Source organism: Neomonachus schauinslandi, chromosome 3 (genome assembly GCF_002201575.2).
Source record: "Neomonachus schauinslandi chromosome 3, ASM220157v2, whole genome shotgun sequence".
NCBI lineage: Eukaryota > Metazoa > Chordata > Mammalia > Carnivora > Phocidae > Neomonachus > Neomonachus schauinslandi.
Genome location: NC_058405.1, coordinates 91,986,637 through 92,009,952, shown reverse-complemented (window position 1 = coordinate 92,009,952; position 23,316 = coordinate 91,986,637). Strand labels below are relative to the sequence as shown.

Genomic DNA, 23,316 nt, shown 5'->3' with positions numbered 1-23,316 from the left:
AAATAGGAATTATGTCTTCAGGAGCTTAAGATAAATGAGACAGACATGTAAATAAATAATTAAGATCTGATTAGTGAAACAGTAGAATATATTTTCAAGTTTCAGTGGAAGTGTGATGATGGAAGTGACTAACTCTGGTTATCAGAGAACGTTTCTCAGGGGAGATACAGGTAGAGTTGAGTTAAATAGATAGGGAGTCTCTGACACATGGGCTTTCCACATCTGGTGTAACAAGTACCTTTCTTAGGCAGCTGAAACGAGAATGGATAGCAAAGTGCAAAAGGAGCAATGTTTGAAGAGAAACCTGAAAAGAAAGAGACTGCAGCCAGATGTTATGTATGAGTGCTTTGTAAACTGAAAAGGGATCTAAAATTTTATTTTCTTGGGATTTAAGTAGATGAACATACATCTTGTCCTTTGTTCATAATTTTGTCCGTATTTTACTCAATTATGTAGGAATATCCATATGTGTGATATGTGTATGATCTTCGTATGATCTTCAGTTTATAGGCACTTATTTTTTAATGTGCTGGTATTTATTTTTAAATTAGTTTTTATTTTAATCAAGTTTATAAATGTATCTAGTTGAGTCACCTAATCTGAAGGCTTCTTTTGAAAAATAGCACTCTGCTGAGTTCTGTCCTCAAGACAAACACTTTCACATTTTAAGTAACATGCTTTTATTGTCACTTCTTGATATTTGGTTTCAGGAATTATCTGTTGAATTCCAACTTGGCAAGATGAGGAATTGGCTCTCTGCATCTACCTCTGTTATATACCTCCTCTTATAGTTATTTTATAGTTATGGTTAGATCAGTATTTAATGTTTATAGTATTATGAATATTTAAACTATTAGCTAAGTCATGTAGTATACTGTGATTACTTTCCCTTTTCTGCTCAACTTCTTGTTTTCTCTGGAATTAATCCGTGTCTTTAACTTATTTTTCTCATTCTCTTATTTGCATAAATTAAACATTACGTTAGCAAGATAGTTTTTATGGTGTTACCATTTGTGTTTGCTGTATTTTAAAAATTACTAAACTAGGGGCGCCTGGGTGGCTCAGCTGGTTAAGCTCTGCCTTCAGCTCACTTCTGCTTAGTGGGGAGCCTGCTTCTCCCTCTCCCTCTGCCTGCCGTTCCTCCTGCTTTTGTGCTCTCTGTCAAATAAATAAATAAAATCTTAAAAAAATAAAAAAATAAGATTACTAAACCTATTTAATTATTTTGATTAAACTTAACATCCTTTTTTTTTTTTTAAAGATTTTATTTATTTAACAGAGAGAGACACAGTGAGACAGGGAACACAGCACGGAGAGAGGGAGAGGGAGAAGCAGGCTCCCCGCCAAGCAGGGAGCCCAATGCCGGGCTCAGTCCCAGGACCCTGGGACCATGACCTGAGCTGAAGGCAGACGCTTAACAACTAAGCCACTCAGGCGCCCCTAAACTTAACATTCTTAATAAAGATAAGAAGTGGCCTTAAAATAATTTAACATTATAAATAATTGACTCTATTAAATAGCAATTAAAAATCTTTAAATAATAGAATATTTAATAAAAACATAATATTTGAATTATATTTGTATTTTAGCTGAGATAGGTGATTATTTGTTTATTTTTTTAAGATTTTATTTTTTTAATTTTTTTAATTTTTTATTTTTTTAAAGATTTTATTTATTTATTTGAGAGAATGAGATAGAGAGAGAGAGCATGAGACAGGGGAGGGTCAGAGGGAGAAGCAGACTCCCTGCCGAGCAGGGAGCCCGATGCGGGACTCGATCCCGGGACTCCAGGATCATGACCTGAGCCGAAGGCAGTCGCTTAACCAACTGAGCCACCCAGGTGCCCTAAGATTTTATTTTTAACTAATCTCCACACCCAGTGTGGAGCTCAGACCTACAACCCTGAGATCAGGAGTTGAGTGCTTCACCCACTGAACGAGCCAGGCGCCCGTTTTTTTATTTTTATTGTGATTGCTCAGAAAAGAAATGAAACTTTTTAGGAATGTTATGATCATCAAAGGATAAGTTAGCGTATGGATTGTCTCCTAATGTTTGTAGAGATATACGGCAATTGTACATAAAATTCATTGACCCAGAAGGCCTGATAAACTTCATAAATGTTCGTTGTCTGTCAGCTTCTTATAAAATAGACCAGTAAGTTTAGAAATGCTGTAAGTCATAGCTCTGTTGTATATAAAAGTTTTCAAAAACTGTGAGTTAAAGTAGCCATTAATTATGTTTTTCAAATTTACTTGCTCCTTTTAATAGTATGTCTGTAATGGCCATAGGATTTTACTAAATAACGCCATTTGTCTGCACATTGTGGGGAGTCTGCTAATACCTTTTTCTCTCTCTGGTTTTATTAGTGACAAAAATGCTGAGCTTCTTCCGTAGAACACTTGGGCGTCGGTCAATGCGTAAACATGCTGAGAAGGAACGACTCCGAGAAGCTCAGCGAGCTGCCACACACATTCCTGCCGCTGGAGACTCTAAGTCCATCATCACATGTCGGGTGTCTCTTCTGGATGGTACTGATGTTAGTGTGGACTTGCCGGTATGTAGGTCCTGCTGAGCATTTGCAGATTCTATATGAGACGACTTTCTTCATTTGAACTTTCTACTGGTAACTTCCTGAGGAAATTAGGTAATATGGGTTAGTGTGGATCAGGCACTGTAACATTGAGGTACATGGATCAAGATACCCAGCATGATAATATTTCTCTGGGATTAATGGAAGTTACCTGAAATATTTAAATGATAGGGTAGTTATTGGCACAGATCATTTGTGAATTTATGTGTGTTCTTTATGATGGCAGTACATAGGGTACTCTAGTGGATTTCTCACAATCCTTGTTGAGCAATTATTAAAACAATGAGAATATTTGGGAATAATGATACATGTATACTATAAGATTTTTAATTCTCTATATTTTTCTTTAATTTTCAAAACACTCCTCACTTTTCCTTAAAACATATTTCTTCAACATTTTTAGTGTGCTTGCAGAAATTTTAATGAAATGCAGTAAAAGGACTTCATACTCCTCAGCTCTGACTGTTTATCTCTTTGCTTCCAAAGTAGTTTGCAGAGGAGGTTTTTTATACACTGTAATCTTTATTTTAAGACAGGATGTTGTGATTTTATTAAAATTTTAGGTGGTTTCTTTTTGTAGGTATGAATGTATAATTATAGCTCACGATGTGAAACAGTCTGATATATTTGAAAAGGGTTAACTTACGCCTTTTTGAGGGGCAAGAGAGGTAGTTATATGGTTTGGGGTGCAGTTGAGTTTCTTTCTGAGCTATTTACTAATACCAAATGTCTTTATTCTGCATTAAAAGATATATGTAATGGGGCGCCTGGGTGGCTCAGTCAGTTAAACCTCTGACTCTTGGTTTTCCACTCAGGTCATGATCCTCTAGTTTGTGGGATCGAGCTCCGCATCGGGTTCTGCACTTAGCACAGGGGGTCTGCTTGAGATTCTTTCTCCCTGCCTCTCCCTTCCTCTCTGCTCCTTCCCCTGCGCACATTCTCTCTCAAATAAATAAATAAAATCTTAAAAAAAAGATTTATGTAACTAAGCTATAAAATGTATGATTTGATGTGTCATTGGATGTTCACAGTCTTCCCTCCCTACACATTCTTTTTAGTATACACCTATATACCCAAAATGCAATAAAAAAGGTCTTTGTGCAAGGTGGTAGCCTAAATGCTGCTACAGTATACAGTTGAATAAACTCTGAAAGACCTTTAACTTAACCTTTAACTGTGACCTTTAACTCACAGAGTGAGACTAAGGAATTAGTTTGTTTAAATGAATATTCTGATTAATTGGATAATTTAGAATGTACTAGATATATACCTTACACATTTTAAAAATAATGGAATGTGATAAAATTAAACATAGGATTTCTTGAAGTGTTTTGAAGTAATCATCATGGGTATGTTTTATTATCTTTTTATGTTAGACTGGACATCTTTAGGGTTTTTGATTCTGGAAGACTTGAAGGTATTTACATTTTCTTCCTGTAAGGGCTTCTTTGGGTTTGTCAAGCATTCCAATATGTGATACTTCTTTTTTTTTTTAAAGATTTTATTTATTTGAGAGAGAGAGAATGAGAGAGAACACATGAGAGGGGATAGGGTCAGAGGGCAAAGCAGACTCCCTGCCGAGCGGGAGCCCGATGCGGGACTCGATCCAGGGACTCCAGGATCATGACCTGAGCCGAAGGCAGTCGCTCAACCAACTGAGCCACCCAGGCGCCCCCAATATGTGATACTTCTTTGAGGAGTTTTCATATTCATTTCTTTCTTGATAAGTATCTTAAGGGTTTTGTGTACTATTCCATTAAAATATCATTAGATATGTGATAAAAAGCTCGAGATTGCTGTGTAAGAGACTGGAAAGAAGTTTCTTATTACCTAATGTTTGAAGTATGCAGTCTCAGGGTTATGGATGGAGAGGCTAGGAAATACTAGGAAAGTAGACTTGGTAAAGGATCTTGTTAAAGAGTCAGTGTAGTGTGGAGGAGAAGCAGCACGAGGTTTTAAAGTAGTGGAACAAATGGCTAGTGACTGGTACAGAATGGTTTCCTATGCTTGGTATGCTCAGTAGGTTGGATGTGATGCTTGATCAAGGCCAGAAGTGCTAGCTGACCTCATATGTAAACAATTGCAGTGAAAAAGCCAAGAGTTTTAAATTTGACTTTTTGTGGAACTAGAACAATTGCCTTTTCAGCTCTGCAGGTGAAATCCTAGAGTTAGGCTCTAATTCTAGATGCTTGCATGGGTTTAAAATGGGCATTGGCCTGCTAGCGAAACTGTTTTACTAACAGACAAAAATAGACCAGAGGAATATTAATTTCTAAAAAGAAAGTTTTCCCTTTTTTTTTAAATTTAGTTTCTCAACCAGTCTAGTATGATTCCAAAAGAGGATTTAGAATTGATTTTGGAAATTGGATGAAACACATACTCCTTTCCCACTGGGATTAAGGTCACTAGTAATCATAGTGAGCCATTGTGGAACTAAGATGATTGCCCAGGCAATATGTAAGTGATTATCAGTGATTAAATAGATAATTTAGATATATGGACTTCAGATTAAAATATACCAGTAGCAATGGTCATTTTCTTCCTTCTGCTGTCTTCCTCTCAAAACTGGGGGAGGGATTTAAGTACCTTCTACTTGCTTGCTCCCCCCCCCCCTTTTAAAGAACTAATTACTATGAGAATGCCTAATGCCTTTCAGTGAATGATAAAAGCATCAGGTAGAAATTTCTAAGTATCTGATTTTTAAATTTTCTCTTTGGAAATGCCACAGAAACTTTGATTTATGAACTTAGTATTGTTTAGTAAATAGTCTTTTATCATTCTGCATCTCCCAAGTTTTAAATTAATAAAAAATGTTTGGTTAATCATTTGATAATAATCTTAATATATCGGGTGTCTGGGTGGCTCAGTTGGTTAAGCGATTGCCTTCGGCTCAGGTTGTGATTCTGGAGTCCCAGGATTGAGTTCTGCATCAGGCTCCCTGCTCAGTAGGGACCCTCCCCCCCTCTTATGCTCTCTCTCTCTCTCTCATTCTCTCAAATAAAAATCTTAAAAAAAAAAAAAAAACCTTAATATATCTACTTTGCTAATGTAGGCGCTGAAGGCTTTAAATTATATAGCCCATGTGTAGCTATACTTTTAGATAAATAACATTTATAGCTTAGCTATCCTATGTTTTTGAAGACTTAACATTAAGATGGCAGTACACCCCAAATCGATCTACAGATTCAACATAATCCCCACCAGAATACCAGTTGATTTATTTGTAGTAATTGACAAGTTTATTTTAAAATTGATATGGAGGGCGCCTGGGTGGCTCAGTTGGTTGGGCGACTGCTTTCCGCTCAGGTCATGATCCTGGAGTCCCGGGATCGAGTCCTGCATCGGGCTCCCTGCTCGGCGGGGAGCCTGCTTCTCCCTCTGACCCTCACCCCTCTCATGTGCTCTCTCTCTCATTCTCTCTGTCTCAAAAAAAAAAAAAAAAAAAATCTTTAAAATTGATATGGAATTGCAAGGGACTTAAAATAGCCCTAACAATACTGAAAAAAACCAAAAAACAAAGTAGTAGCATTCAGGCCTTACTGTAAAGCAACAGTAATCAAGATGATGTGCTACTGGCACAAGAATAGACATATAGTGGTGCCTGGTGGCTCAGTGGAGCATGTGGCTCTTGATTTTGGGGTTGTGAGTTTAAGTCCCACACTGGGTGTAGGGATTACTTAAAAATAAAATCTTAAAAAAAAAAAAAAAAGAGTAGACACATAAATTATTGCAACGGAATAGAGAACCCAGTGGTAAACCCATACATCTGTGGTCAATTGTTTCTTTGGGGGGTGATTCTTAAGCCTTTTTTTATTTATTTATTTTATTTATTTTTTTTTTTAAAGATTTTATTTATTTATTTGAGACAGAGAGAATGAGAGAGACAGAGAGCACATGAGAGGGGGAAGGGTCAGAGGGAGAAGCAGGCTCCCCGCCGAGCAGGGAGCCCGATGCGGGACTCGATCCCGGGACTCCAGGACCATGACCTGAGCCGAAGGCAGTCGCTTAACCAACTGAGCCACCCAGGCGCCCTTTAAGCCTTTTTTTAAATAATTTTTTTGAATTGAAGAAAAATTCCTATAAAATAAAATTAACCATTTAATTTATTTTTTTATTTTTTAAAAAGATTTTATTTATTAGAGAGTGAGCGAGAGAGCACTGGGGGATGGAGGGGGAAGCAGACTCCCCGCTGAGCAGGGAGCCCCACATGGGGCTCCATCCCAGCACAGGACTCAGTCCCAGGACCCTGGGATCATGACCTGAGCAGAAGACAGATGCTTAACCAACTGAGCCACCCAGGCGCCCCATAAAATTAACCACTTTAAAATGCATAATTCAGGGGGCCTGGCTGGCTCAGTTGGAGGAATGTGTGACTGTTGATCTCGGGGTCATGAGTTCAAGCCTCCTATTGGGTGTAGAGATTAATTCCATAAATAAAACTTTAAAGAGTGCATAATTCATTGGTGTTTAGTACAATCACTGTGTTGTGCAACCATCACCTCTGTTTAGTTCTAAGATATTTTTGTCATCCCAAATGGAAACTCTGTAACTCCCATCAGCCCGTGGTAACTGCTAGTTGGCTTTCTTTCTCTCTCTAGGGATTTGCCTGTTTTGGATGTTTTATATAAATGGAATATTATCCAATCTGTGACCCTTCATTAACTTAGCCTAATGTTTTTGAGGTTCATCCATACTGTGGCATTTATCATTACTTCATTCCTTTTTATGTTGAATAATATTCCACTGTATGATAAATCATATTTTGTTTATCCATTCATCAGTTGATGGACACTTGGGTTGTGTCCATCTTTTAGCAACTGTGAATAGTGCTGCTGTGAATATTCATGTACAAGTGTTTGTTGGAATACATTTTTTTTTTTTTTAAAGATTTTATTTATTTATTTGAGACAGAGAGAATGAGAGAGAGCACATGAGAGGGGGGAGGGTCAGAGGGAGAAGCAGACTCCCTGCCGAGCAGGGAGCCAGATGCGGGACTCGATCCAGGGACTCCAGGATCATGACCTGAGCCGAAGGCAGTCGCTTAACCAACTGAGCCACCCAGGCGCCCGGAATACATGTTTTTAATTCTTTGGGGTATGATACCTAGGAGTAGAATTGCTGGGTCATATGATAATTCTATGTTTAATTTTTTGTGGAACTGACAAACTGTTTTCCATAGCAACTGTATCATTTTACATTCCCACCAGCAGTGTAGGAGGGTTCCACTTTCTCTACATCTTCAACACTTGTTATTTTCCATTTTTTAAATTGTAGTCATCCTGGTGGGTGTGAAGTGATACCTCATTTGTGGTTTTGATTTGTATTTTCCTAATGATTACCGATGAGCATGTTTTTATATGTGTACTGGTCATTTGTACATCTTCTTTGGAAAAATGTCTATTCAAATCCTTTGCTCACTTAATTAAAAAAAATTTTTCTAGTGTTCATTTGAAATATAGTTGACATACAATATTAGTTTCAGGTGTACAACACAGTGATGGGACAATTATATATACATTATGAATGCTCACCATGATAAGTAGTTACCATCTGTCACTATACAAAGTTGTTATAATATTATTGATTATATTCCCTATGCTGTATTTTCATCACTGTGACTTATTTATTTTATAACTGGAAGTTTGTACCTCTTAATCCCCTTCATTTATTTGGCCTATCCCCCAACCTACCTCTCCTCTGGCAGTCATCAGTTTGTTCTCTGTATTCATGAATCTCTTTTTTTGTGTGTGTTCTGTTCATTTGTTTTTTAGATTCTGCATATAAGTGAAATCACATGGTATTTGTCTTTGTCTGACTCATTTTACTTAGTTTAATACCTCCTAGATCCATCCATGTTGTTGCAGATGGCAAGATTTCATTCTTTTTTTTTTTTTTTATGGCTGAGTAATACACCATTGTATATATACACCACATCTTTATTGATTCATCTGTCAGTGGACACTTAGGTTGCTTCCATATTTTGGCTATTGTAAATAATGCTGCAGTATACATAAGGGTGCATTTATCTTTTTGAATTAGCGTTTTTGTTTTCTTTGCATAAATACTCAGCAGTGGAATTACTGGATCGTATGGTGTTCCTGTTTTTAATTTTTTGAGCAACCGTCCTACTGTTTTCCGTAGTGGCTGCACCAGTTTACATTCCTGCCAACAGTGCATGAGGGTTCCCTTTTCTCCACATCCTCCACAGTACTTATTTCTTGTCTTTTTGATACTAGCCATTCTGATTGGTGTGAGGTAATATCTCACTGTGGTTTTGATTAGCATTTCCCTGATGATGAGTGTTGTTGAGCATCTTTCCGTGTGTTTGTTGGCCATCTGTATGTCTTTGGAAAAATGTCTATTTAGGTCCTCTCCCTGTTTTTTAATTGAATTATTTGTGGGTTTTTTGTTTTGTTTTGTTTTTGGTATTTAGTTTTGTGAATTCTTTATATATTTTGGATATTAACCTATTGTTGGGTATATCATTTGCAAATATCTTTCCCCATTCAGTAGGTTGCCTTTTCATTTTGTTGATGGTTTCCTTCATTGTGTAGAAGTTTTTTATTTTGATGTAGTTCTAATAGTTTATTTTTGTTTTGTTTCCCTTGCCTGAGAAGATTTATCCAGAAAAATATTGCTAGGGCCAGGGTCCAAGAGATTACTGCCTATATTTTCCTCTGGGAGTTTTATGGTTTTAGGTCTTATAGTTAAGTCCCAATTTCATTCTTTTGCATATAGCTGTCCAGTTTTCCCAGAGCCATTTATTGAAGAGACTGTCGTTTCCCTGGTGTGTATTTTTGCTTCCTTTATTGTAGATTAATTGGCCATATAAGGTTGAATTTATTTCTGGACTCTGTATCCTATTCCATTGATTTTTGTGTCTGTTTTTGTGCCAGTACCATACTGTTTTTATTAACATTAGCTTTGTAGGATAGTTTGAAATCTGGGATTGTGAGATCTCTAGCTTTGTTCTTCCTTAAAATTGCTTTGGTTATGGTCAGTTGATTTATGATAAGGGTGCCAGAGCCATTCAGTGAGGGAAAGAATGGTCTTTTCAACAAGTGGTGCTAGGAGAACTAGATAGCCATATGCAAAAGAATGAAGTGAAGTGGGAACTTTAGCTCATGCCATATACAAAAATTAACTCAAAAGGGATCAAAGATCTAAACATAAGAGCTAAGACTATAAAACTCATAGAATAAAAAATAGGGACAAATCTTCATGACCTTGGATTTGACACCAGTTTTTAGATATGACGCCAAAAACATGAATAACAAAATAAGAAAAAAATAAGTTGGACTTTTATAAAAATTAAAAACTTTTGTGTCTCAAAGGCCATTATCAAGAAAGTGAAGATTCTCACACAGAATGGGAAAGAATATTTGCAGATTACATATTTGATAAGCATTTGTGTCTAGAATATATAAAGAACTGTTGTTACAGGGTGCCTGGGTGGCTCAGTTGGTTAAGCGACTGCCTTCGGCTCAGGTCATGATCCCGGAGTCCTGGGATCGAGTCCCGCATTGGGCTCCCAGCTCAGCAGGGAGCCTGCTTCTCCCTCTGACCCTCTCCCCTCTCATGCTGTTTCTCTCTCGCGCGCTCTCTAATAAATAAATAAATAAATAAAATCTTTATTTAAAAAAAAAAATAAAGAACTGTTACAACCCAATAAGAAAAAGACAACCCAATTTAAAAATGGGCAAAGGATCTGAATATAAGATATACTTCTGCACATAAGATATACAAATAGCTGATAACTAAGGATGTCAAGCATCTTTTCATGTACTTATCAGAGAAACTCAAAAATCAAAACCACAATGAGATACTACATACCAACTAGGAAGGTTAAAATAAAAAGATAATACTAAGTGTTGGTGAGAATGTGGAGAAATCTGAGCCTTCTTAAACTTTTCGGCAGGAATATAAAGTTGTGCAGCTGCTTGGGAATATAGCCTGGCAGTTCCTCAAGTGATTAAACATAGTTATTACCACATGACCCAGCAATTCTACTTTTAGGTACATATCTAAGGGAATTGAAGACATATGTTTAGACAAAAACTTGTACACAGATAGTCATAACAGTGTTATTTTTACTCTCCTAAAGATAGGGAAAAAACCCCAATTATTTGTCAAAAGATGAATGTATAAATAAAATGTGTCATATTCATATAATGGGATATTATTTGGCCATGAAGGAAATGAAGTATTGATACATGCTACATGGGTGAACTTGTGCTAGGTGAAAGAAGCCAGTCACAAAAGACCATATATTTATATGATTTCATTCGTACGAAAATCCAGAATAAAGAAATCTGTAGGAAAAAAAAAAGATTAATGATTTATTGGTTGCTAAGGGCAGATGGGTAGGGACTTGAGGGGGTGGTAGGAATGGTGGTTAGGGCAATAACTAAAAGATACAAAGCTTCTTTTCGAGGTATGAAGATGTTCCAAAATTGTGGTGGTTGTACGTATCTGTGAATATACCTTTGAATTTTGTACTTTTAATGGGTGAATGGTACGGTACGTGAATTATATCTCAAAGCTATTTTTAAAAATGCATGGATGGGTGCCTGGGTGGCTCAATTGTTGAGCGTCTGCCTTCAGCTCAGGTCATGATCCCAGGGTCCTGGGATCGAGCCCCGCATCGGGCTCCCTGCTCAGCTGGGAGCTTGCTTCTCCCTCTCCCGCTCCCCCTGCTTGTGTTCCCTCTCTTCCTGTGTCTCTCTCTGTCAAATAAATAAATAAAATCTTTAAAAAAAACCATGGATTTTTGCATGCTTGTGTTTTATTCCACTTAAGGTTTTGTAGTGGGGCGCCTGGGTAGCTCAGTCGTTAAGTGTCTGCCTTCAGCTCAGGTCATGATCCCAGGGTCCTGGGATTGAGCCCCGCATCGGGCTCCCTGCTCAGCGGGAGGCCTGCTTCTCCCTCTCCCACCCTCCCTGCTTGTGTTCCCTCTCTCACTGTCTCTCTGTCAAATAAATAAATAAATAAAATCTTAAAAATAAATAAGGTTTTTTAGTACTCAAGAGACATGATGTAGAGTTGATTTTGTTGATTCTTTGTAGGAAAAAAATCCTGGAGACTGTGTAGTAGCAAAGGCACAAGACAGTGGGCCTATAGACTAATAGTGGCACGGAGACTGCAGCAAAAGGAATGCTTAGTACATGGATATGGTGGAGGGAGAGTTCTAATGAATATTAGAACTGAGTAAGATAAAATTCAGCCCTGGTGGAGGGGGGTGACATTGATTATGTGGAAGATGGTGAGAGCATAGTCAGCTGTCATTGAGAGAGGAGTAAAAGAATGAAGTGGAAAAAGGAATTTCAGTGGAATGGTGTGTTTGGAAGCCAGATTTAGAGGGTTTAAAGGAATTGTTGGGGACAGTCGTCTTTTTGGGACTTCCTATAGTCCCTTGTACCTAGTAGGTGCTTAATAAATATTGTTTAGTTGTTGGGGAAGTGCATGAAGGGAAGTTGGGGGATTGCCATGAGATTTGGTAGTAAAAGGAAGGAAGGAAAGAACAGCAGCTAGAGAATGGCTGGATAGGGAGATCTGCGTTTATTAAATGAATAAGAAAAATGTTGCTCAGGAATTGGTTTTATATACACAGAGATTGTAGGATGAACATTCTAGAAAAGACTACCATTTTATGCTGGGAAAGATGGAAGGCTGATGAAAAGATAATATGTTGTTGGTCTTAATCTTCAGAAACCAGGATGTGAATTGAGGACCGGGTTTGAAAGAGGTGGTGACCTGGAATAATTTGTTAGGAGGAAGGAAAAGAAGAATATAAGCAGCAAGTGATGGTCTAGATGCAGCTGAAAATTGAATTTGTGGTGGGGTAAGGAGGATGGCTAAAATAGGTAAAGGGGATTAAGATAAACAAGTTAGGGTGATTAAAAAGAGCATAGGGAATATAGTCAGTAATACTGGAATAATTTTGTATGATGACACATGGTAAATACACTTATTGTGGTGAACTTTTGTACTTTATATAATCGTTGAATCACTGTTGTACACCTGAAACTAATTTAATATTATATGTCAACTATACTTCAATAAAATTTTTCTTTTAAAAAATGTGCAAAGGGCTTGAATAGATACTTCTCCAAAGAAAATATGCAAATGCTTGGGACGCCTGGGTGGCTCAGTTGGTTAAGCATCTGGCTCAGTCGGTTAAGCGTCTGCCTTTGGCTCATGTCGTGATCTCAGGGTCCCAGGATCAAGCCCCCCCGCATCGGGCTCCCTGCTCAGTGGGGAGCCTGCTTCTCCCTCTGCCTGCCACTCCCCCTGCTTGTGCTCACTCTCTTTTTCTCTCTGACAAATAAATAAAATCTTTATTAAAAAAGGGGGGGGCACCTTGGTGGCTTAGATGGTTAAGTGTCTGCCTTCGGCTCAGCTCATGATCTCCGGGTCCTCGGATCAAGCCCCACGTCGGAGCTTCAAATGAATGAATAAAATCTTAAAAAAAAAAAAACAACAAAACTTAAGAAAAGAAAATATGCAAATGCTCAATAAGCACATGAAAGTATGCTCAACATCAGTAGGCATTAGGGAAATGCAAATCAAAAATCACATGAGATACCCTTTCACACGCATCGGGATGGTTGTATCAAACAAAACAAAGCAAGACAACCTCAGAAGATAACAAATGTTGGGGAGGTTGTAGAGAAATTGGAACCTTACGCATTGCTGGTAGGAATGCAAAATGGCGCAGCTACTACGGAAAACAGTTGGGCAGTTTCTCAAAAGTTAAACATAGAATTATCGTATTCCACACTTAAGTATATACCCAAAATAATTGAAAGCAGGGACTCAAACAGATACTTGTATGCCATTGTTTATAACAGTATTTACGATAGCCAAAAAGTGGAAACAACTCAAATGTTCATCAACAGATGAACGGATAAACAACATGGTATATACTTAAAATGGAATATTATTCACTTTTATTTTTTTTAAGAATAAAAAAAAATATTTTACTAAAACATAAGATTTACAGAAGTTTCCAGACAAGCCATACAAAATGGTCACAAGCTTTTTCTTGAAGGAAGGATTCTACACTTGACAGCAAAGTCACAATGTTATTAGTGAGGCCTGTGATGTTTGTTTAATGTTCCCATTTTGGTTCAAACAATCAAGCTTGTCCATCTACAGCGTCTAAATAAAGTTAGACTTGGCTAGAGAGCATATTCTGAAGAACTGGTTAGCTGCTTTTCACCAATGCAATTAGATTACCATAAAAAGGGGGAAAGGAGCCCATAAAATTAAAATAAAACCACCTCTCCCCCTCAAAAAAAGTAATAAAGAAAAACACCCACATCCCTGCAGCTAACCCTGACAACTACCTTCATTCACAGTACTTTATACTGAAACCATGATGGGGGAAATGAATAAAAGCAGAGAAGGGCCACTGCTTTTAAACGTTTCACAACAATCCAGATGGTATTTCTAGCCTCTGCTCATGCTTTACAACAGTGAATCAGGACAAGACATAGATTTGCTAATGTGCATTTAATCACCGAAGGACTGAAGATGTCTGGGCTTTTATTTTGCAATGTTTCTGAGACTGTGTCCATTAAATGCAAACAAAAAAGGAAGAAGTGGCAGAACAGGAGAAGTGATGCACACTTGATTAAATCGATTTTAAATATTATTCATGGCATATAGCCTAGTCCATGCTCTAGCTGTTTCTATGGCTTGGGCTTCATTGGTCTTCCACTGCTCCGCTACATCATTTGCTAATGGATCATCTGGATTGGGAGCACTTAAAGAAGCCTGGATCGATAGCAGAACTGTGCGGATCTGCAGTGCTGGGAACCACTTATCTTTCAAAATATCTAAACATATTCTTCCTAACTTGTCTACATTAGGATGATAAATTTTGGTCATGAAATGTACTTCAGGGGCTGCCATCGGGTATTCTTCTGGTAGGAATAGTTCAAGCTTAAAAGTCCCTCCCTCAAAGGGGGAATCCTGGGGACCAGCAATGACCACATGAAAATAACGGGCGTTGCTCTCATCTGGTTCTGCTTTAATGCCAGGAACTGGTTCTGCCAGCAAACGCTGGGTTTCCTTGATAATCCCGTGGGGCAGCCTGGCCAGCTTGTCAGATCCCAAGTTCGGCCTCTGGTCTCAACTCTGGCTCCACTCGCCTCACGCCTGGAATATTACTCAGTTTTAAAAAGGAATGAAATTTTGGAGCCCGCTATAACATGGATGAACTTTGAAAACATTATGCTAAGTGAAATAAGCCAGGCACAAAAGGACATAGATTGTATGATTCTACTTATGTAACATATATAGACTAGGCAAATTCACAAGCCACAGAAAGTAGGAAAGAGGTTATTAGGGATTGAAGGGAAGGAGTGTGAGGAATGGTTGTTTAATGGGTACCGAGTTTCTGATTGATGTGATGAAAAGTTCTGGAAATGAATATGGTGATGGTTGTACACGTTGGGAATATATTTAATGGCATTGAATTCTGTATGCTAAAATGAGAAATTTTATGTTATGTTAAAAAGGAGAAATGGAAGCTGATGAATGTTAATAAGTGGGGTCAGTGTAGCGGAAGTTTCCCTGTAGTTGGAGAACCTAGGCATCGAGAGTAATTTTATTAACCGGTTAGAGACAAGGTTGTGATAAGAAGTTGGGGGTATCTAATTGATCTGAGCGGTGACATTCAAGGTAAAATCTCGTTGTGGTATGTAACCCTTAGGGAATTGGAGCTTGGGAGACAGCAGAATTCAAATTCTAGCCTGTCATTTTTTAGTCATGCAATTTTTGTCATATTACTAAAGCTTTCTGAACTTTTTTCCATGTTAAGTATTTGTTAAATGGACAAATAAACCATAATTATCAGAGTAATTGTATTAAATGAACATATGTTTAAGAAAAAGAAAGTAGAAGTGCCAGCACTTAGGTAGGAATTTTAAAATGAGAAAAACAGAGGAAAAATACTTGAGGAAATAAATAGTTTTCCCAGAATTAAAGGGAGATAAAAGATCGCAGCTTTAAAAGCCCAATAGAATAGCAAATACAGTTAAGGAAAAAAAAACACACCTAGTTACATTATATTGAAATTTAAGACTATCGGAGTTAGAGAAGTCTAAAAACTTACTACCAAGAGAATTAATAACATTATTAAGGACCAGAATTCAAATTGTCATCGTACTTTTCAACAGTAACATAAGCTGCAAGAAAAAGAGTAATACATTTGGAATATTAAGAGAGTACTGAAAGAAAGTAACTTTCAACCTTGAATTTTGTTAAGGAGACAATTGTCATTCAAGTATAAGAGCATGATTAAACTATTCTCAAACATAGAAGACCTTTAAAGATTAGCCATACAAAGTCCCACATGGGGAACATTTCTGTAGGAAGAACTCAAATGAGTGGAGAAACAAATCTAGCAGATGCTATTAGATATATGTGATGTATACATGTAAGAGTGTAAAGATGCTCAAAATACTAAAAGATTGTTGTCTTAAAAAAAATTAGCCACAACCAGAGAAAAGAAATAAGAGAAAGTATGTTCATAAACATGAGGATTGGATGGAGGGGAGATCATGGGCATGAGGGCATGATAAGTTCTTCTCTTGGTAAAGGGATATTTGGTTAGCACTTTTATTTATCAAAAAGAAAGGTGGTAAAAAGTGCAGGAAATGCAAAAATACAAGTTGAAATAAAGATGTCCATTAAAAGGCAGAGATTGATGATTCAGTAAAAAAAAATGTGTGTGTGGTATGTGTATGTGCATATATATATTTTACAAGAAATACCCTAAATCATAATTTAAAATTACATAGGAGGAGGGGCATGGGTAGGATGTGTATGATAATAGTTGAAAATTGAGATCCCAACAATGCTTTTGCTTAAGTGGGTTGTATCTATTGATAGTTACCTTATTAGAAATTAAAACTGGAAAATTAAACATTTATCTATCGGCTAATTTTAAAACAGCAGTAATCTACCCCTTGTAAGTTATAACATAAGTAACAAACAAGTATTTTGTTAAAAAAGATTTTATTTTATTAGAGAGAGCGTGCACGCGCGCAAGAGCATGGGGGTTGGTGCGGGCAGAGAGAGGGAGAAACCGACTCCCCGATGAGTGGGGAGCTTGACGCAGGACTGGATCCCAGGACGCTGAGATCATGACCTGAGCCAAAGTCAGACACTTAACCCACTGAGCCATCCAGGCTCCCTAGCAACATACAAGTATTTTTTTTTTTTTTAAACATACAAGTATTTGTGAAAAACAGCTATTTCACTAAACAACAAAAGAATTTAGTGAGAAGTGTAGTATTGTCTTACGCACTTTTGCCTATCTCTTTAATGTCTGGTCTAAGAGAACATACTTAGATTCTCTTTTCTGCTTCTGCATTTACTCTGTTGCAATATATTGTTTTGATTGAGTTACGTGAGGAGAATCCTAGGACCTTGTGGATCTTTTGGAAAGTATCTGGGGGAACCTTTGGGTCCTGAGACCACACTTTGAGAACTGCTTTTTCCAAACAAGTTTCTTTGCTTATTACTGACCCTCCCTCCCCATTTGGTATCTTCTCCATTGATGTCCATATTTTTTCATTGTCCCATATTTCCTCCCACCTTCTATTGTTATTTTTGCTATTTCCTACCTGACATTCTTTTCCATTTTAAGGCTGATCTCCAAGTTTTCACTGATGCTTCTAGTCTCTGTGACTATCTCATCTCTAAAATCTGTTGGCAAGTATATAGTTAGTTCCACATGATTCATACTTCAGTGTTCTAAGTTTTCTTGTGTTTTTTCTTTCCAATCACATTATAAGGCTCCTTTGAATTAGAGACTCTAAAAATCGACAAGACAAGAGTTTCCCCTTACAGCGTTTAGTACAAGGTGATGTTTGTTGGTTGATAGGAAGTAACACTTTCTGCAAAAGTGCATATAGATCACAAATTCTCTTTTGGCCTTAAGTAGTTTATTGGAAAATTATAGTATCTTACACGTTACCTGACATATGGTAGTATTTTTGATATTGCAAGTAATGTTTTATTATTTATTTATTAGAGAATAGCGTGTGCATGACCAGGGGAGGGACAGAGGGAGAGAATCTCAAGTAGACTCCCCACTGAGCATGGAGTCCTATGTGGGGCTCGATCTCAGGACCCTGAGATCATGACCTGAGCCAAAATGAAGAGTTGGATGCTCAACTGACTGAGCCACCCAGGCGCCCCTAGATCTTGTATAACTAAAACCATCATCAGTTCAGGCTTGTTGATCTTGTGAGTCATTTATTGATTAATTTATTTTCTTACCATTTCAGAAAAAAGCCAAAGGACAAGAGCTCTTTGATCAGATAATGTACCATTTGGACCTTATTGAAAGTGACTATTTTGGACTGAGATTTATGGATTCTGCACAAGTAGCAGTGAGTAGCTGTTTTTTTTGGAGGTTCCAATGTGGGGCTAGAAATGGAAAATTTCAGATGACATGCTAAGTGCTGCAAGGCTACATATTCTTACTGTATTCTCTTTTTCTTCTGATTTTCTTATTATGGTCTGAAGCTTTGACCCCTTCAAAATAACCTGAATAAATAAAATCTTAAAAAAAAAAAAGTAACCTGAAGTGCTTGTTAAAAAAATGTGATTCCTGGTCCTAGTCCATATTATTAGAGCATGATCTTTGCAGTTGAGGCTAGGAAATCTTTTTTTTTTTTTTTAATTTATTTGAGCGAGAGAATGAGAGAGCACTAGAGGGGAGAGGGTCAGAGGGAGAAGCAGACTCCCTGCTGAGCAGGGAGCCCCATGTGGGGTCTCAATGCTGGGACTCCAGGATCATGACCCGAGCCAAAGGCAGGCGCTTAACCAACTGAGCCACCCAGGTGCCCCGGAAATCTGTCTTTTTAATAACCACTGGGTTGGTAGTTGGGCATACTAAAGTTTGAGAACCACTGTGTAATGGAAAGGGTGCTAAAATGGGAGTTTTGTGGGGTCTTGTGTAAGTGATAAAAGTTACTCATTTGCAAATTAAGGTGAGTAGACTAGGTTATTTTCAAGATCCCTTCCTGATCTTTGATTCTATAAATGTTCTTTGACCATGTGCATTTCAGATGAGAGAAATGTATATGTGATACAGTAGGAAGTTGGAAGCTTTTCAAAGATCTGAGTACTATATACTAGAATTTGACTGGAGGGTGTTTGAGTGAAAGTAGTAGATGATAAGATTGGAAGGTGGATTATTGGCCAAACTGAATACCAAAAGTATTAAATAATAGACAGGCAATATTTATTCTCTAATAATTGGGATTAGGGTTTTTTTGAGCAAGGAGGTTATATTTTGCTTCAGGAAGTATTATATGGAAATATTGTATGGATTATTTGGAATGCGCAGAGATTGAAGTCAGAAAGAGTCATTGCAAATACTGGGGATAAAAGTAATGTTAAGGCCTGGAATAGGATATTCACAGTAGCAGGGAGGGGGAGGGAGTAGAGATAAGGATACCAAGACATTAAGCTCTGTGTTCTGGAAGTCTGTGATGGAGGAGTGTGTATGTATGTGTATGTGTTTAGTGACACACTAATTGTAGTATCTAGGACTCACAGGAACACTATATAAGAATTCTCAAGTTCTTTTTGGAGTGGGGCATTCATTCATTTGGTGTGATTAATAAATTAACTAGAATACCTCCGTAAGATACTATTAAAAACACATCTTTTGGAGATGAACTCCTTAGTTGGCTTTATAGAACATCTTCACTAAATTTACAGCTGTTAATAATGCTAGCTATAATTTTTTTTTCTCTGATTTCCATACCCCTAGTCCCCCTTCCTGAGTTAAAAGAATTTAAGTATGAACATTTAGCAACAGAGTACTGGCTAAATTTTGGCAATGCAATACTCTGCAGCTCATTAAAAATGGTGGTTTTTAAAGTATACTAATTGACATAGAATAATGTAGAGAAAAGGGTTACAGAACAATATATTGGAGTTTTTCTATTTAAAAAAAAAGTGGATATATGTACACATATATACATGAAAAAATTTGCAAAGCTATTTCCCATAGTTTCAGAGTTCTCATCTCTGGATGGAGTTTGTATAGGAGGCGTTTCTTTTATTTTTCATTTTAATGTTATTTCTCTCTGATTAGACTAAATCCATCGAGGGCAAGGAATTCGTCTTACTGTGTTGCCCAGCATGTAGTAGACACATGAAACATTTATCAAATTAAATTCTCGTGTACTGTTTAGTTTGATATAAAGGCCTGGTTGACTGTTGAGTTTAATATTATTTATCAGTCATCTTTCAAATAATGGAATTACAGTCTTATAATCAATGAAAAAATAAATGATGTTAGGGATAAATAATTCATAGCTTCCTTTTTTTTGCGGAGCTGTGAAGGAGAAGAGGTAGGAATATGCCAACATTAAGTTTCAGGTACCTTCTTTCCTTAGGATACATAAATTAGTCTCTCCTTATCCATGGTTTCACTTTCCATGGTTTCAGTTACCTGTGTTCAACCCCAGTCTGGAAGCAGATGATCTTCCTTCTGACATGTTGTCAGAAGGTCAGTGGTAGCCTAACGCTACATCACGATGCCTACACCATTCCTCTCACTTCATCTCATCACGTAGGCGTTTTATCATCTCATAGCATCACAAAAAAAAGGGTGAGTACAGTACAATAAGATACTGTCAGAGACCACATTCACAAAATTTTATTATGGTATATTATTAATATTGTTCTAGTTTATTATTAGTTGTTACTAATATCTTACTGGCCTAATTTATACATTAAACTTTATTATAAGTATGTATAGAAAAAAATACGGTATATATTGGGTTTGGTACTATCTCTGGTTTCAGGCATCCACTAGGAGTCTTGGAATGTATCTCCCACAGATAAGGGGGGGACTATTGTAATTGCGGAAAGAAATAGACATGTAGCCATTGCTAAGTTGTACTGTTTGCTCTTCGTTAATATCAGTAATTACTGAATTACTAGATCCATTAATATTTTTTCCCTCATTTGATACACATATAGTACCTTTTTTCTGGTCATAACGAGTTTTTAGTAAAGCCAATATTAGAACTCTTTTTTTTTTTTCTTTAAAGTTTTATTTATTTAAGTAATCCTACAGCCTACGTGGGGCTTGAACTCATGACCCCAAGATCAAGAATGCAATTGCATGCTCTGACTGAGCCAGCCAGGCGCCCTAGAACTTTTCTTTTTTTTTTTTTTTTAAAGATTTTATTTATTTGACAGAGAGAGAGAGCGAGAGCAGGAACACAAGCAGGGGGAGTGGGAGAGGGAGAAGCAGGCTTCCCGCCGAGCAGGGAGCCTGATGTGGGACTCGATCCCGGGACCCCGGGATCATGACCTGAGCCGAAGGTAGACGCTTAACGACTGAGCCACCCGGGCGCCCGAACTTTTCTTTTTTTAAAGATTTTATTTATTCATTTGAGAGACAGAGGATGAGCAGGGAGAGGGAGAAGCGGACTCCCCATTGAGCAGGGACCCTGACGCGGGGCTCGATCTCAGGACACTGTGATCATGACCTGAGCCAAAGGCAGACACCCAACCTACTGAGCCACCCAGGTGCCCCATGTTAGAACTTTTAATCCCTGTTCTTTTTAGTTGTAGTTTATCCTTCCCAAGCCCAGAAACCTAGGCATTAAGATTAAATTTTAGTAAGATTTACTTTCTGTTTTTGCTGTCACTGAAATACCCTATGTGAGTTGAACTGGAAAAACAATAGCTGATAGATGAAAGCTATTCAAAAAATGACCTCTAGATAAGATTTTAAGTATTCTTAAAGTGCTAACTCACATAATTCTACAATTTTATGACATTAGTAGCATAGAAAAGACTCTCAGGTATTTGTCATATGGCCAGATTTAACCCCAGAATGAAACAAAATTGATACTTTGCAAACAGTTCTGTTTATTGGTGAAGATAGTGAACTTGATCAAGTGAAGTTTTTGGCCAGGATCATCTGTGTAAACTAAGTTAGTCTTACGATTTTCATGTCTGTTTGTCATATTTAGTGTGTAGACATAAGTGTAGAATCCAAAGAATGTTGAGGCAGGGTAAAAAAGTGACCAAAACCAGATCAAGACACTACATAAAAAGAGAACTGCGGGCCAATACCTCTGATGAACAGAGATGCAAAAATCCTCAACAAAGTATTAGCAAACCAAATCCAACATCATTCGCCACAATCACTTGGAGTTTATTCCTGGGATGCAAAGGTGGTTCAATATTGGCATATCAATCAATGTGATACGTATCAGTAAGAGAAAGGATAAAAACCATTTGATCGTTTCAGTAGATGCAGAAAAAGCATCTGACAAAGTACAACATCCATTCATGATAAAGACCCTCAACAAAGTAGGGTTAGAGGGAACATACCTCAAAATAATAAAGGCCATATATGAAAAACTCACAGCTAACTCAGTGTTGACAAACTGAGAGCTTTTCTCCAAAATCAGGAGCAAGACAAAGATGTTCACTCTCACTGCTGTTATTCAACATAGTACTGGAAGTCCTAGCAATCAGGTAAGAAAAAGGAATAAAAGGCATCCAAAATTTTTTTTTTTTTAAGATTTTATTTGAGATAGAGCGAAAGAGAAAGCACAAGCATGGGGCAGAGGGAGAAGGAGAAATAGACTTCCTGCTGAGCGGGGAGCCCTATGCGGGGCTCAGTCCCATGATTTTGAGATCATGATCTGAGCCAAAGGCAGATTCTTAACCAGCTGAGCCACCCAGGCACTCCAAAGGCATCCAAATTGGTAAGGAAGAAGTAAAACTTTAACTATTTACAGATGACATGGTATTATGTATAGAAAGCCTTAAAGACTCCACCAAGAAACTGTTAGTGCATTTCTCTACACTAATAATGAAGCAGCAACAGGAGAAATTAAGAAAGCAGTTTCATTTACAATTGCACCAATACCTAGGAATAAACTTAACCAAGGGGGTGAAAGACCTGTACACTATAAAACATAAAACTATAAAACATTGATGAAAGAAATTGAAGACAACACAAAGAAATGGAAAGACATTCCATGCTCATGGATTGGAAGAACAAATATTGTTAAAGTGTCCATACTACACAAAGTAATCAGATTTAATGCAATCTCTATCAAAATATCAACAGCATTTTTTACAGAACTAGAACAAATAATCCTAAAATCTGTATGGAACCACAGAAGACCCCAAATAGCTAAAACAGTCTTGAAAAAGAAAGACAAAGCTAGAGGTATCACAATTGCAGATTTCAAATTATACTACAAAGCTATAGTAAACAACACAGAATGGCGCTGGCACAAAAACAAACACATAGATCAATGGAACAGGATAAAAAGCCCAGAAACAAGCCCACAGTTATATGGTCTTTGACAAAAGAGGCAAGAATATGTGATGGGGAAAAGACAGTCTCTTCAACAAATGGTTTTGGGAAAATTGGACAACTACATGCAAAAGAATGAAACTGGGTCACTTGCTTAAATCATACACAAAACTAAACTCAAAATGGATTAAAGACCTAAATGTGAGACCTAAAACCATAAAAATCCTAGAAGAGAGCCCAAGTAGTAATTTTTCTGACATGAGCCATAACAGCATTTTTCTAGATATGTCTCCAGAAGCAGGGGAAGAAAGCAAAAATAAACTATTGGGACTACATGAAAATAAAAAGCTTCTGCATTATGAAGGAAATAAATAACTAAAATGCAACCTACTGAATGGAA

General features: G+C 37.3%; 2 protein-coding genes across 3 annotated transcripts in view; one reads left to right on the top strand and one right to left on the bottom strand.

Moving 5' to 3' along the window:
* Positions 1 to 23,316, top strand: part of EPB41L5 (erythrocyte membrane protein band 4.1 like 5) — a 135,276-nt gene that overhangs the window by 5,545 nt on the left and 106,415 nt on the right. For both annotated transcript variants that reach the window (XM_044913589.1, XM_021695827.2), the window contains exons 2-3: positions 2,367 to 2,554; positions 17,893 to 17,997. In XM_044913589.1, the coding sequence (XP_044769524.1) occupies positions 2,375 to 2,554; positions 17,893 to 17,997 (285 nt within the window). In that variant the 5' untranslated portion in view covers positions 2,367 to 2,374. The remainder of the gene's footprint in view (positions 1 to 2,366; positions 2,555 to 17,892; positions 17,998 to 23,316) is intronic.
* On the bottom strand, positions 14,237 to 17,167 carry LOC110585692 (ubiquitin-conjugating enzyme E2 N-like). The gene is made up of 2 exons (XM_021695847.1): positions 17,129 to 17,167; positions 14,237 to 14,695 (listed from the first exon to the last, which is right to left on the bottom strand). Exons 1-2 carry the CDS (start codon positions 17,165 to 17,167, stop codon positions 14,237 to 14,239), a joined length of 498 nt encoding a protein of 165 aa, XP_021551522.1.

Coding starts and splice junctions, on each gene's coding strand:
- LOC110585692 (XM_021695847.1), bottom strand. CDS start 17,167: ATGGACATCAATGGAGAAGATACCAAATGGGGAGGGAGG. Junction 14,696..17,128: donor ATACCAAATGGGGAGGGAGG/GTCAGTAATAAG, acceptor GGATCTGACAAG/CTGGCCAGGCTGCCCCACGG.